A 16,749-nucleotide genomic window follows, 5' to 3' on the forward strand; every position below is an offset into this window, starting at 1 on the left:
CATTTTTATAGAACATCGTGGATAATCTTTCACATCAATTAAGCCCGGTCAAGGATCCCGAGAAATTGTTGCAAGATATGGATGTAAATCGTTTGAGAGCTGTAATATACAGAGATGTTGTGAGTATACAAAATTTTATTGCAACATCTGAATAAAAAATGATAGATAAGAAAAGAGAAAATTAAATCCTTTATATCAATTTTCAGGAAGAAACCAAGCAGGCACAGTTTCTGTCTCTAGCTATAGTTTACTTCATCTCTGTATTAATGGTTTCGAAATATCGTGATATATTGGAACCACCAATATCCCAGCGTCCACCGAGTCCAATACAAACGATACAGACAAATGGTGCCGGTCTCAGGCCAGGTAGTCCTTCAGGTGAGATCGTATTTTATTGACACTAATGTGAAAAACAATCAATATAAATATTATTACGCTAAATATTTATTAAAATTAATTTTATTTTTAATAAAACCTGACATGCGTAACAAGAAAAGTTAAATATTATATTATAATTTATAAATTATTGTTACAAGATATCATATATGCGAAATTAGTGTTTTAGCCATAATTTCTACAAAGCATATTACAAGGTTTATTACTGAGAGTATATGCACTCTGCAAAGAACTTATAAATTATTGAACAAAATAATTAATAAAGAGATGTATTAATTAAGAGAGAGAAACAAAAAGAAAAACAGAAAGAGAGGAAGTGAGTGAATGTGTGAGTGTGTGAAAGAAAGAGAGAAACAGAGAGAGAGAGAAAGAGACAAGAGTATTACAGTAATAATTTTATGTTGATAGTATATATATGCTTTTATACTATAATTTAAAATATTTTAAATTTAATAATTACTTGATATTTTTAATTATGTTTACATTAGATAAATATTTATTATTTAATTAAGAAATTATAAAAGATTAAACATAATAATCTTTATAATAATTTTCCTTTATATGCTATAATTTGTACGTCGAACATTTATTCAAAAAGAAGAGACAGAGTATTGTTTCCCTAAAAATATTGAATATTTTTAAGGAATTTTTCGTTTACTCAAAACTCTTACGTGTCAGATATATATTCTCTTTTTTTTTAGAGATTGTAATAACATGAATTTAATTCAATAAGTGAACGTTAATGTTTTCGATATAATAGCATGTCGAATCTGCAGCTATACGAAATATAAAAGAGAAATGTATTTCGTAAAAACATATATACTTAGAATTAAATAAAACTAGAATTATTTTCTTTGAAATTTCAATTAACATCACTATCAAGAAATTACTATGTCATTTTTTAGTAAATTTACAGCTGACTAAGGAATTTTATGTTACAAAAATATTATAAAATGAATGAAATATGATGAATGGTATAAATAGCTTATATGTACAAATATGTAGCTATTATGTTGAACACTGTGCACCAAAACGATGTAGCTGCAACTAAAACAACAGCACATGACACCAAGTAGAACGCATGTGTTATATTGCACTGTATGAAATAAATATCTTATATGTATCTGACAGTGAGAGTTTTGATGTTTGCCGAATGTGTTTGCACTTTCTTTTACGTTATAAATATACTATTGTTATATTATTGTGGTTGTATTCTCGTGGATGTGGAACTTTCTTTATGTGGGAAATTAAAAAAAAAATAGATGTCTCTATATATGACTGTTATACGATTAATATTTAAATGTTTAAAAAACCAACAAATTGTGTCATATTGTATATATGAGAGAGAAAGAAATAAGTTCTTTTAGAATGTTATACTCCGTACTTATTAAAAATTATATTGATAATATATTATAAATATTGATATTCTTATTGTTACTATATTATATATCAGTTCTTTCTCGTTAAAATCTACGTTATGGAGCAAATTAAAAATATTATTAATTTACTATTATTTGCAACTTACAAGATGATACATATTTAATATAATCAAAATTTATATACTGAATTTCACTCTATGATTTAATCAAACATTTAAAATTTTTTTAAAAGTGCTTTTTTGCTTAATTTTTAAGTGAACACAATAAAATAAGAAATTTTTGTAACAGTTCTTTAAGATTTATCAGGATATGTTAAGACATTTTAAACATTTATGCTATATTTTGCAAAAGGGACTTTTCTAAAGAGGCTTTTAAAATTACACATGTATACTTAAAAAAAAAAATTATATTAAAATTATTTTTAAATTTTACTGATATAAGAAGAATTTTGAGAAGATATATTATTATTAATTTTTTACAAGATATCTTTTTACTAAGAGTGCTAACACTATTCGCATAATTTCGTAAATCTTCAAACGCCGATCATAATTATACTGCTTAACATTTTATTAATCGAGTGGATAGAGTGAAAGGCAGTATTAAAAATACGCTATGGATATCACAAGAGATAAAGATGATAGTGCACACGATCCGATAACGTGGTAAATGTGGTTCCTCGGCAGATGGGAATGGTGGTGGAGAAGGGCGGCCCCTATTTCCACAGTGGTCTCACCACGTGTACCCACAGTTCCTCCCAGGATCTCACCCTAACGCCAATGCGAATGTCAATGCCAATCACCACATCAACCAGCACCATCACCAGCACCCGCTACCGGCTGCCAGGCACTCTAATCGCCAGCCACCCTCTAACTATTATCTCCCGAATCATCATAACAATCACTACAGCCATCATCCGAATAACCATAACTATCATCGTCATCATCACTATCATCATCACAATAACAACAACCATCACCATACGCTTCAAAAGCATATCGATCAGCCCCGAAATCTCTGTCATAGAAACTCCGGTGTCGGTCTGCAAGGTAACTCGAAAGTCCGAAAGTTGTTTCACAGAATGCTCGAGTTCTTTTGGCCTGATTTATTGCGCAATTCCTGTTTGTCCGCAATCTGCATGACGCTTAATAAACGAGTTCTTGTCCCTCCATGCGCAATTTCCTCGATGTGTATAAATATTGCAGATTCTTTTCATATTAAGAACCTGTTTAAATTATCTTAAGAAAGAATTATATAGGTATTATACAGTCAGCTTTAAAGAATTACAAAAATATTCTATTAATTAATTCTTTATTTCAGAGGGAGATTTCTTTCGTAATCATTTATATTCTATGTCTAGTTGAATTATTGGGATTACTTTTATTATATTGTTATTAAAACACACTAAAGATATTTATTTATATTTAGTTTGAAAGATATGCACTGCATGTGTAGCACAAGCGGTAATCTTGAACTATTAGCATATATTGTTGTGAAAAAAAAAAAAAAATTGTAAATGTCTTACAGCATGTACTTTAAATGTGCATTTTTATTGTAAAAGATTTGCATTTATTATTTATATTATTAATAAAAATGCATGAATACATACAAAGATATTATTTTCTACAAGTTAATTAATGATGCAAATAAAAAAATATGCAGTTGTTCAAAAAATAATTTGTTGTAGTTGATGATTCCTTTTATGTATTTCTTGTTATATGTTTTTCGATAGATATAATTTAAAATTTAAGGAACACTGGCTATATATTGAAAATGAAGATAAAGATTTTTTGACACAAGCAGATACTCTGCACATTACTTTATTAAGAATACATTAAATACAATATTAAAGTTTTTGTGTTCCTTATTCAAATCGATTGAAGAATCGTGCTTTTATACATTGGTTTTATGATTTAATTTTCAAGTAATTTTAGGCAACTATATCTTTGTATTTATGTAACATTTATGCAATTAAAAATATAAAAAATTATTTAATGTACACAATACATATAAATAATGCAATCTCTTATATTTTTTGTGTATATTTTTTTACATTAATAAATTGCAAATTCTAGGCAAGATAATATTATTTTACAAAGAAAATATATATACATACAGAAAAAATATTATACTCTATTGAAATTATTGAACGCATGTTTATGGATATCAATTGATTTTGTAAAAAAGAAAAGATATTTATATTTTTCGATTTTTAATATCACATCTTATTCTCGTGTTCTCAGGTAGCGGAGGTATAATGAGTCAATCAGGTTCTCAAGATGATGGGGAATATGAAGTTATCATCGTCGACGAAAATAATTCTTCGATTCTGGCCGATCACGACGTTACATCGTCAGGCCCGCCATCGACTAAGGTAAGTTAGAAATCGCGAGAAGAAACTTGCAACGTTATCCGCAATTTTGATACGATCTGAAAAAAAAATGCGACAGACAGTTGCTCTCTAACGAACAAATTCGAAAGAAGTGTACAACGAGAATTATAGAACCTAAAATCTCAGGTAAAAGTTTTGTAAATTCTGTCACGTACGGAACTCAATTCAATATAGTGACAGCATAAATTGATTGATATAAAACAGTATTCGGCTCTACGTCATGATTAATTATTTTACTTGAGACTGCATGCATTTCGATAGATCGAGATCGTAGATCAGATGTTTCAATATCTTTACAAAGCTCTGAGTAGCGAGTGCGGGTCTTTCTATAACGTTCGATTGAACGCCGTTTTTAATATTGTCTAATTATCTACTGTCTAATCCTAACTATCTTTTTCTTTGATAGTTTCGATAGTTTCAAGTAATATTGATAGCAGTGAGATTATTAGCACTTTTTTATTGCGCACGATTTTACGGGATATTCGCCGTAGTAATGATCAGATATTTGTGCTATCGCACAATGCTTTGCATTAGTTTAACACATGTACTGTTTGTCGCGCGATAATGATATGGAGTTTTTATCAATCATGTCAAATTCGATATATGCAATTACAATGAATCAGCATTGTATCAAAAAAATAATTAAAGGTAGTTACATTAAATTTACACAAATTAAAACTCGATAAGGTAAATTGATAGACATTCTTTTATTATTGAATGTTAATTTCATTAGCACAATTTTGCAATTATATAATTTTCTTTATCATTTGTCAATTATTGGATTCTGAAGTATTCTTAACCATTGGAGTCTTAAGTGTAATTTCCTGTGAATTAATCCTCATACAAATATTAATTATTAATTGATTTGTTAGATTAATGGAGATCTAGATTTTTCGAGATCTATCGTAGAAGATTTCTTGCAACATCCAGCATGTAGTGTTCACTTATCAATTGGTGTCTTGCATCTACGTAGTCCCAACGTAACAACCGTTCTTTATTAATTACGAACTCTCGTAACTATCTCTCTCGCACGTAATATGTATCTTATTATAAACTTTGAGATTTGAGCGAGTTTATAAAACCGCGAATTTCGGGCACATATATATTTGCACCATCGAAACGTTCGTATCACGTATTTATCTGTAATCGTATCGAGCATGCAATACTTTGACTCTTGAATTTCTCTCATTGTTAACTTCCTCTGCTTGCATTGCTATGCGTACTAACTACTGGTTCTGAAGGGAGGTCACAGTGGTGTACCTCGGCCGCGGACTATTCTCGAGGATTACACCTCATCAGAACCAACGCTTGGCACTTCTACAAGGTCCGAACCACTGCCACGAAATCTGCAGGTAAAATTTGATTTAAGTACAAATCCGGAGATGGGAATTCGTTTCGAATTATATCGCTATATAATCGGCCGTATTATGGGGACAATTAAAAAAAATATATATTTTTAATTTTCTTAAAAAATTGTAATTTTATATCATAAAAGATGCGAGAAGATACGCCACAATGCTCATTTGACGGGTGTAAGAGAGAGAGAGAGAGAGAGAGAGAGAGCGGTACACTTGACTTGATTTACATCTTTTTTGATGTTTACGTAACGTTATCATAATGTAATATGTAGCGGCTCTTATACGTGTACAACCATTTGGTCTTAATCTACGTAGGATTATTAATTTTGCTATTGAAGCTTACATATATGAATAGGCTTGTTCTTTTTTTCTATGATACATTAGTTGATTGCGTAGTAATGGTATACTACTAATTGCATGTAATAAAGTAAGTACATGGCACGCGAGAATTTATTATAAAGTATGATTGGGTATGAAATTATCTTATAAAACGTTTCTATATAAAAGTATATAGCGCTAGGTTTTCGTTAATAAAATACTTCAATACTGTAGTGATATTAGTATTCTCTCCTATACATTTATGAAAATATATTTGAATTTTATACAATAATTAAAATTTAAGGAATTCTTTGAATTCCAATAAAATTTAACGGTGCGATAAATAAAAAAATTTTGAGTGCTATCATACATTCAAATTAGCAAAAAAATAATTTATCGCAAATCTATCTCACATATTTTTCAATTGATGCTTTTCATTTAAAATTCTCTAATATTCTTCTAACGGTTTACAGTCGGTTTAATCAAAATTGGTGTAAAACTTCGATGTTTCATGTTTCTCTTTATTTTGATCAACTTTTTCCTAGAGCAACGATTCCAGTGAGGAGACAGTACATCGTAGCAATATTACCGCGGACGCGAGTCCTTCTGAAATTACTACTGATAACGAAAATAAGCACAATTCATCCGAAGAAGCCTGGACAGATGTAAACCTCAACGAAGACGGCGATACGATGCCGATTACGAATCCAAGAGAAGATCCGCGAAATATCCACAATATCGCCCATTCGCGTGGTAAGAGTCAAATTAACTGTTTCGTCATCACTTGTGATTAATATGCGAATTTATTTAATTTGTTATTAATTTGTTACATAAAAACAAAAACATGCATAATGTGAAATTCATAGACATGCAAGACAGCGAGGGCAACGTTCTGGAACAAGAAATGCTTGGCAACGCAGAACGGGGGGAGAAACCATCGGCGGAAATCTCGGTGGTTCGAGTTCCCGATCGTCTGGTAGTAACCGGAGCATCCCCGAGAGCCGAAGAATTGCCGATCAAGGGTCTGGTTGATCATTTACCGGTACCAACACCTTCCCGCGAGGCTTCGCTCACGCAAAAGCTGGAAATGGCCTTGGGTTCGGTTTGTCCTCTCCTACGAGAGATCATGGTGGATTTTGCCCCCTTCCTGTCCAAAACACTCGTTGGCTCCCATGGTCAAGAATTATTAATGGAAGGAAAAGGTACGAGCTGCAAGGGTATGTCGAACGTGCGATCATTTTTCTGGATGTTCAGTGTGTGCATGTTGCATATGAATGTATTAAGAAACTATCTCTATTTCGGGTAGACGAAAAAATTGTTAAAATTAGGTGATTTTGAAACATTTTTTATAAATTTTACATCACAATAATATAAAGACACGTTCAGCGTTTTATGTGTACACAATATATAGAATGTCTGAAACTCGATAAAATAAAAGGAACACGTTTTATGTTAGATTTTATTATACGGGGAACAGTCGTAATATGGTCTGTTTTCTAAGCGATGTCAAGATATATCACGCCCACGGATAAAAAAAGAATCATAAAAAATTCGGAAATTAAATCTGAACCAGACTTATATAGAGACAATATTTTCTGATACGTTAAATAAAGTTATATATGCCTTTCTATTTATTACTTTTATTTATTTTCTTGTCATATAAAATAATAAAAGTATATAGCATAGCTTACAATATAATTTTTTCTTATCTCTTACATTTTTTTGATTAGTAATATAATTGTTATCACTTCTGAAAGAGCTATACACGTCACACTTCGTATCCTGAAAAGATTATTATTTGCATCATAAATGCGCGTGTTTTCAAAGAAATGTTTAAAAAAAATATAGAAAAGCCTTCGTAATCGATGTATTATGTGCTCATTAATAGATAAAAATATTATAAAGATAAGAATTCAACTATATTGCCATATAAAATATTTAAAATTGTACATTTAAATATACTGACGAGATAGATAAAAATTCAGAGATCGCACAGATGTGTGTATTTGGCGAAACTTTCGTCACTTTTATGGTTTAAGCATTTCTGCCATCTCACACCGAGTATTCAAATTAGTCATTTTATGATTTTACTTTAGGAAGATGGCCTGCGTGTTCCGAGTTATCGCTCACCATTAGTATTCAACATGTAGAAAGCCGCGATGTCTCTTGCAGGCTTTATATTCAAGAAACGTGGCGTTTGATAGTTTTACAACGTATCGATGCATTTTATTTTTAACAACACTCGATGCACCCGACGTTTTTCCTTTTGTAAATCGCGACATTGTCCATTCCTTTCCGTCATTCTTTCACTGTGTCGTTCATTGTTATTTACTTACGATTTATCGTTCATTCACTTAAAGATCCCTTATTTCTAATTTGCCAGGTTTGACCACATTTAAAAACAGCAACTCCGTCGTGGAATTAGTTATGCTGCTCTGCTCTCAGGAATGGCAAAACTCTTTGCAGAAGCACGCGGGTCTTGCTTTCATCGAGCTCATTAACGAGGGAAGGTAAGACGTTTATTACCACTAGAACGCGTGCAAATAAAACAAAATCAAACTCTTCTCGTTTCCCTTCATGAAAATGCTTTCTTACGTTTACGCAGATTGCTATCTCACGCTATGAAGGATCACATAGTAAGAGTCGCAAACGAGGCAGAGTTTATTTTAAACAGGATGAGAGCGGATGACGTGCTAAAACATGCTGACTTTGAGGTACTGCATTTCTTCTCTCGCGATTTTATTTCACTGTAAATAGATCCAACCAGTTTTTGTTGCCTGAAGGTTCGCGCGCGAGTTTTCTAGTACCGTAGATGCAAAAATCCTTTCCCGTATGTACTTAATTAATTATATAAAAAGATTAGAAAAATTAATAATTAAACATGTTTTCTTGTGATTTTAGTCACAATGCGCTCAAACATTACTGGACCGTCGAGAGGAAGAACGTATGTGCGATCATTTGATTACCGCAGCACGAAGGCGTGATAATGTAATCGCTAGCAGATTATTAGAGAAAGTTCGTAATATCTTGTCCAATAAGCACGGCGCATGGGGATACATGGATCCAATGGCTGCAAAGTAAATAAAAACATAATCATTACTCTAAGTTATTTCTTAATTGCACAATCGTTTTCTACAACGAACACACACGTTGCGTACTGTTTTGTACTGTTCACAGATTAGCCGAGTATTGGAAGCTGGATGCTTGGGAGGATGATGCACGTAGACGTAAGCGTTTCGTGCACAATCCACTAGGCTCGAGCCACCCCGAGGCTACTCTTAAGGCGGCTCTAGAACACGGTGCACCCGAGGATGCGATACTTCAAGCGCGTGAAGAATTTCACGCGCATCTCGCAGCCTCGCGTGCACACCAACAGCAATTGCAGTCGGCGGATCTTTTAGATGACAGTGAATTGCTGTCGGACGACAGGGATCTCGACAACGACTTGACAGGTTGGTCAACGTACCGTTTTTGATAAACGAGGAGCGACATTTTAATGGCATATCGCAGGCCAAGCAAACCGGTTTTATTTTGCTTTTTTGTTGTATTCGTTATTTAAATATCGGTTGTCAATTGTTATTTTAATTTTTGTCTTTAATTTCCAATTTCTATGCGCCATATATTGCGAAAATAGCATGTTACTGATAAGATGCATAAATTAAGAAAAAAAGGGATTTTTATATCCACATTTTTATAATTAAATAAAAATAGTTACACACACGCATGCAGATATATTTTTTACTGTATTGTTATTCACGTGCATCAATTTAATTGCTCATGTTTTTATCACAGGTCCGGTGAATATCAGCACGAAAGGCAGATTAATTGCACCCGGTATTGTGGCGCCCGGCATCATTTCCGTTACATCTACAGAGCTGTATTTCGAAGTGGACGAGGACGATCCGGAGTTCAAGAAAATCGACAGTGAGGTAAGTAATATAGTTCATAAATATTTACAAACATATACGATAAATACGCACACACACACACAGACAGTTAATGTATGTTTTTGTACGACGCGCGTTATTTATATATAGCCTACGATAATTAATTGCTTTACCGTGTTTTTTCTTCATTAAAATGGAATTGGGACAGCTTGATATATTTGCGGTGCTTTTTGAAATGTAGTCACTGCTTGTCTTAAGATAACATTGTTTATTTAATGAAAAGTTAATCAAGAAAGAGCTAAAGTCAAGTTTTTTACATTAATATTTTACAAAATAATATACTATGATAAAGAAAATAATACTTTTAAATTAACATAAGATTGATCAAGAATTGATACAAAAGGAAGTACAATTTCCGCAATGCATTTATTCAAATTATTTTGAAAAATTATGTAAATTATATATATATATATATATATATATATATATATATATATATATGTTCTTTTTACTTTATTTTTATCTGTTTTTCCATTTTATTCTATTATCTGTCGTGAATGTATCTTCATCAAAGTGCCTGCATTACTGTATCTACAGTTTAAAAATGCATGTAGTAATAGCGATGCACATTATTTACATATTAAATATTTGAGATAATATTTTATGCTCCTCTTTCCTGAGGTAGCCGCTCATAACGAAGAGTATCAATCATATCGGCCGTCGTAGAATTTGAATAAATGTGCGTCGTAAATGATGAGACGTGGCGAAAGCTTCTACAGCACCAATGGCGGAGGTAGATTCTGGTTAGAATTAGTTCGGACGTGTCCCTGTCTATCAGTGTTTATAAGGCATCCTATATTCGTGATGCTTACACAATTAAAAAAAAACAAAGATAAAAAATACGAAAAGTATTCGAGAGAGAGAGAGAGAGAGAGAGAGAGAGAGAGAGAGAGAGACGAACTGGAAGAACTAGAAGGACGATTATCATATATCGGTCGTAGATCTCGCGTTTGTATAACTAGGGAATAAAACAAACAGAGGAGGGCCCCATGGGGTCGACCGATCTTCAGGGTCGGCAATTATGAGCCCCCCGCGGGGCCCGATATCTGCCTGCCCGCTCTTCCGTCTCTCTTTCTCCCTATCTTCCATCGCCTCACCACGCACTAACCACGCATCGGTGGCATAGGTGAACAAACAGCTTCTCAGGAATGTACTGAAACTACCACACTTTCCCACCTAGCCGAGATAAACATCACGCAGTAAAGTCGCGTCGTGGAATCTGCGTCTTGATGATGCATATCAATGATGTAAATACATAATACGTTACTCGATAGATCATATTTTAGAAAGGATTATGAACATTCTCCAAATTATCAAGAAAACAAAATTATCTATTGGGCATTTGCATAATAAACATTATTACAAATATATTACCGATGCTACAAGATCGGATTCTTTTTTTAACGCTTGTCGATATCGACGTCTCTAATTATCTTTATACGCAATGTCCTCTGAGAATTTCAATAATCGCTCATCCTATCGCCGTGTTTCTCGGGGATCATGCCTAAGGATTTCACCGTGTCCACCTGTCGTCCCCGTTACATCTCGACGGACTTGCTCGTGAATAGGACGTACGAACTCATTCGGGCTCTCTTAATTGGAATCCTTTTTAAGAAAGAACGTTGAGCGCACCTGGAAGTGAGGAGGGAAAGAGCACGAGAGAGAGAGAAACAGAAAGATAGGAAGACAGGAGAAAGATAAACAGAGAGAAAAGGAAGATGAGGATAACGGAGAAAAAGAAAGAGAAGGAGAGACTGGTCGTTCACGATCGAGACACGCTCATTAGTCGAGGATGTCCCGAGGGTAGGCGGGAGGCTTCGTCGAATTCGTAGGCGATGGATCACTCGATAGTCGAGCCGAGACTTAAGCGATCGTAATGCGCGGCCGCAGAAGAGGATGCATCCAGGAGTGGCCCCAGGAGAGACTGCATATCGGGCCGCGCGCTGCTGCACCCCCTTTGCGCATATCTCCTCCGCTGACCCTCTCCTCGCCGATCGCGTCGATTCTTCCCCGTTCTTCTTCCTCCGCCTTTTATAATGGTCCAGGCAAACGTATTTATCGTGATTTATCGTTTACACGGCTCTCTCCTTTCCCCCTCACCGCCCTCTCTTTCGCTCTGCCGTTTTCCTCTTCTTCTCCTTTTCTTTGTCTGTTCTGTAGCATCGTACGTTAAAGATAGTGGATGCACACACTGTGCCATTACGTCGAGAATGAATTATTGATAGTCCATGAGGATATTCATATTTAAAACAAACAAATAATTAACGATATGGTTCACGAATATAATACATAGATTTCGTTTCAAATTTGGTGGAAAAATCGTGATTTTTTTCTGCAAACCAGATATATCAGCTATAATCATCTTACATCTATATCCCGTAGTGAATAAATGGTTATTCATGTCGAGCATTTCATATGTATTATTTTGAAAAGATTGATGTCATGTAATTGCTCGTAATGATATGTAATAACTACATGCCGTCGTCGCGATTGCATATGTTAGAAATTGAGTCGCCACTCGAGTTGTTTGTGCGGACAGCAATGCGGTACGGGATCGTAAAATAATAATTGATTTTCTGCGTTTCTCTTATTAACATATCAACGCATAAAATCGTAAAGGTTGAAACTTAAATATATGAGATATGATAAAAAAACAAAAGGTATCGAAAGAGAAGTTACATTTTGCTTTCAAAAAATACAAAATCATATTGAAACATTTTGCAAAGAATACATTAATTAATTTTTGTGTCTCTTCCGCATATATGGATATATTTGGTCTTGTATTTGAAGAAAGAGCAAAGCAGACTCATCTTTAAATAAATCTAACGGGCTGTCGGTCGCTTCGGAAAGGGTAGGTCATACGGGACATTAAACTCTGCCGTGTCGCAGCGGATCGGGTAGCTCGCATTTTTATGGAAACCTGCTCTGTGGCGCCTAAAGCCCCCTCTTTTCTACGTGGTATAGTTATCGCAGACACATGCTGCGAGTATCCCTATGGGACGCCCGGTGCGAGAGAGAGAGAGAGAGAGAGAGAGAGAGAGAGAGAGTAAGAAACAGATAAAGAGCAAACGAGCGGAAAGGAGCGAGAGATACCAACCGGACAGGTGGTCGGTGTGCTATACGTTAGTGCACGCTCATTCGCAAAGAAGATACCATTAACGAGGGATATGTGAGCGCTGTGAAAAATCCGAGACATCGGGCCGTTTATCAGCGATCGCAAATAGAAACTTCCTCGTAGATCATGCAGTGCCAGAGATTCCTAGGTATTCCCTCACATAGCTAGAGGTATTCCTGTGATTCATTTGAGATCATTTATATCATTTTATTATTCATACGTAAATACACATTGCGTAAATATGTAATGTGTGATTATGCAGCCGATATTATCTCTTTCTCTTTTTCTCTACGAGATATAGATGTAAAAAAATTTTCTCGGGAACGCGTATGTATAAAAGACTAAACGAGAGTGATAGGAGGACGGGCTATGATCGAGCACCGTTTTAATGTTATGCGGCCTTCTTAGACGATGCATATGTATGATATCGGTTTAATATAGTGCAAGTGACGTTATAATAATGCAACTGTAATTATTTTGCAATCCTGCCACCGCGATATGTCGTATTGACAGTGCAAAGTTCCTGTCCACCTCGTTTTAAACACAGTCATTGTATCGTATCTTGTTCCATTAATTTTACCGCGTTATCTTTGTATCTTGCGATTATAAACACGTGTCAATAAATAATAAAGCCTGTCAGAAATACTTGCGGCAGATTGCCGCGCTGTCAATAACTTCTTCGATAAACAAAGAGATCCGCTTTTCCTCTCTCAAACGTGATACGTTCATAGTCGTTCTTTGAATTATGTATCGCGAATTTCGAAATAATAAGTCTCGTCGAGACTGATAAATAAGCGTATAACTCTCGATCGAATCTAATGTCTTGCGCTCGCGTATACATCACCAGCATTATTATTAATAAAAACGGTACGAAGCGAATATCGAGAGGCAATAATTACTCTTCCAACAATCTCGTTGCGCATTTTCTGCCGATCGCTCGGGGTACGCAGACGCGTATCGACACAAATTTGCATATTCCGCATAATTTAATCGATCTACGCTTTCGATGAGATTCGACGTTGTAGTAGCCAATGACCAGCGGGCAGTTTGCGTGAAAAGGATGCAGTTAGTTTGGTAAACATTCATCAATTCATGGGCAGGGCGCAGCGCGAGGTAGAACGAGGCAGAACCCGAAGAGCAGGCTGGCTGGAAGGAGCGGGCGGATTCATTCTCAACAAGGCAGGGGTAATCACTGCTATTAGTGCGGACATTACTCCGGTGGTCCGCCAATCTCCGTAACGCTTCATCATATCGGTGCCCGAAGATCTTTCAGTAGTGTAGAAAATGAATTTTCCTACTGATTATATATAGATCGCCGTCGCCCACGTTTTATCCGGATAAACTATTCATAATCGCGCCAAATTAGTCTCGTGTGCCAAAAATAATTCTGCAATGTTATATTATTAAGCAAAACATATTAAAAAAATGAAATATTTAAGCATATTTAATTAATTAATTGAAGCATTTAATTTAAGTTAGTAAGCATAATTATTTATTCGACTCTATTTTTTTTCAAGTTCAAAGAATATATATGTGTATGTGTGCGACGAATGTATATGTACATTTCTAAATCTGCGACACCTCGATGAATGGCGGAAGTCGAAACGTGTCATCCTCATCCATAAAAGTGCCAACGACAAATGAGCATCCGAAATCTCTCTTACTATAGCAAATGATTTTTCTCGCGGTGCCGGTTTCTTCGGCGGTCGTTATAGGCGTGACGACCGATTATCCTCGAAAGGTATGATGATGGATATCATAGGCAACTGTCTCGTGCCACATCAGTTCTGTCAGCGAGTGCAGGTAGGCGGAAAGCTCGTGGGTGTATCCGTTCTATAGATACGCGAGCCCAGCTCAGTGTTGAGAGTTTGCCGGAAGGTATATATATATACGGGGTGTCTCAAAGGTATTACTTTATCTTTTAATAACAGGTTTCGCGTACCGAGTTTTAATCCCATACATCACTGTTTGGTCATGTCGCAAATATAATTGCTAAAAATACGTGCAATTCATATTGCTCTCTGTATTGATGTAATACAAAGCTGTTTCATATTTCTTTTATTTTCTTTTGATACACTCTATATATACATACGTACAAAGGATACGATATGTATCAAGGGACGTTGGCACAGTGTTAGACGTTGATCAAGAATGGCGCAATTTAGGCAGTCGCGTTATGGACTAAGAATGTGAGGAGTTAATTATTGGCTTCAGCGATGCTAATTTAACGTAGAGAAAGAGAGAGAGAGAGAGAGAGAGTGTACTTTTTTCGAGAAATGATATTATAATATTATTTTTTGGTCTCAATATTAAAAGAAAAATTACAACATTATTGTCGTCTCGAATAAATATTGAAAATCTTTCGTTGCGTTGAAACGTGTAATCACAAATCGGATTGTGTTGCGATTATATAATATTTACCATTTACGGGTTCCTTGGTTGCCCCATCAATACGGACCTGGAAAAGAACTAGTCGCTGGCAATATAGGCGGGGCAAGGCTGGATCCGATTCAGAGTGTGACGGATGGCGCCCACCTGTGGATTCATTCACTAATCTGCTCGCTAAGCAAACAGCCTGAACACACCCCGTCATTATCGCTGACGGCGTAAGTAGCGCCCGATCTCGTCCTTACCCGATATTTATTATGCCTTCTCCGGTTCTCCCTCTTGTCTCTCTCTCTCTCTCTCTTTCTCTCTCTTTCTCTCTCTTCACTTCCTGTACGATCCCTTACAACAGGCCACGGATCGAACCCATTTTCGCATCACCCTTTCGCCACATTGATTTTCGAGCTTTACGGGTGCACGTTGCCCCATAATTATCGATGGGCGCTCCGTATATCGGTGGTCGCGTGTGCCATCTGGATACGTGTCTGGAATGGAACGTCAGAGCTATATATCGCGCAAATAGCTACTTTTCATTCCGCGTGTGTATGGAAACGAGCTCGTCTATTGATTGTTTCGCGATGCGTACACATTTACGTTCTTTTCTTTATAATCCTCAAAAATTATTTTAAGATACCTACCATCTATTTAGAAAAAATATTTATAATATTTTTATAAAGTACAGAAAAAGAAAGCTGTGGATTATTTTCAAATTAATGTATACAAATTCAATCCATATATTATTTTAGTAAAAATTATCTATAAGAACTTATCTCCCCCCTCACACACATACAAAGTAATATAAAATTAGCGGCCGTAATTCATCCGCAGAAATAAAATGAATCGTAATTAACGGATTACTCGTGGTGCATGAGAATATTCTATGTTTCATGCGTTTTCTAATACTAGCAGATCTCTCTACAGATTGTAAAGAGCATCGTGCGTGATAATCTTTAATGCAAAAAGGAAATTCAGCTTCTTACATGTACGTTCCGTATATCCGCGATTAAAAGCATACGAATACAACAGCAGATAAATTTCATCTGATGATTTCCTCATCGCGAGCGCGCCTACAGCACCTAATTATTTCTACTTCTATTGTCAGAAGCATTTTGCGACGTGTCTTGTCGTAGCATAATTAAAGCGAGCGCGGCAAAGCCACTAGATAAGGGGAAACCTCTATCTCTCCACCTGATATCTCGTATCACTTTCCTGCCTTTTTCGCCATTAATCACCGGCGTGTCTCGCGCGAGGACACGCGGCGGGGGCCCGAGGCGCATTTTCAAGCACGTTGCAAAATAAGCGCGAACCGCGATGCTCTATACGACGAATCGATTAATATTAATGAAATGCGACAACGTGAGCGTGCAAATCACGCATCAAAGAAGATAAGCATGCGAAAACATTTTTATCGCGTAATACCAATGCCACATGATGATTGCCATATGTTGTTGCGTGTAGCGCC

At 35.5% G+C, this 16,749-nt stretch overlaps 1 protein-coding gene across 8 annotated transcripts in view; it reads left to right on the forward strand.

The window, feature by feature from the left end:
- LOC126849248 (neurobeachin) overlaps positions 1-16,749 on the forward strand; it is a 289,515-nt gene that overhangs the window by 218,831 nt on the left and 53,935 nt on the right. For 3 of the 8 annotated variants that reach the window (XM_050590923.1, XM_050590932.1, XM_050590949.1), the window contains exons 26-37: positions 12-119; positions 207-378; positions 2,459-2,821; positions 4,016-4,146; positions 5,406-5,516; positions 6,386-6,593; positions 6,707-7,057; positions 8,224-8,350; positions 8,446-8,554; positions 8,742-8,917; positions 9,018-9,292; positions 9,633-9,769. In XM_050590923.1, coding sequence (XP_050446880.1) covers positions 12-119; positions 207-378; positions 2,459-2,821; positions 4,016-4,146; positions 5,406-5,516; positions 6,386-6,593; positions 6,707-7,057; positions 8,224-8,350; positions 8,446-8,554; positions 8,742-8,917; positions 9,018-9,292; positions 9,633-9,769 — 2,268 coding nt within the window. The remainder of the gene's footprint in view (positions 1-11; positions 120-206; positions 379-2,458; positions 2,822-4,015; positions 4,147-5,405; positions 5,517-6,385; positions 6,594-6,706; positions 7,058-8,223; positions 8,351-8,445; positions 8,555-8,741; positions 8,918-9,017; positions 9,293-9,632; positions 9,770-16,749) is intronic. The other 5 variants (XM_050590977.1, XM_050590970.1, XM_050590940.1 and 2 more) reach the window with 4 other exon arrangements.

The sequence above is a fragment of the Cataglyphis hispanica genome, chromosome 1, assembly GCF_021464435.1.
Source record: "Cataglyphis hispanica isolate Lineage 1 chromosome 1, ULB_Chis1_1.0, whole genome shotgun sequence".
NCBI classification, from domain to species: domain Eukaryota; kingdom Metazoa; phylum Arthropoda; class Insecta; order Hymenoptera; family Formicidae; genus Cataglyphis; species Cataglyphis hispanica.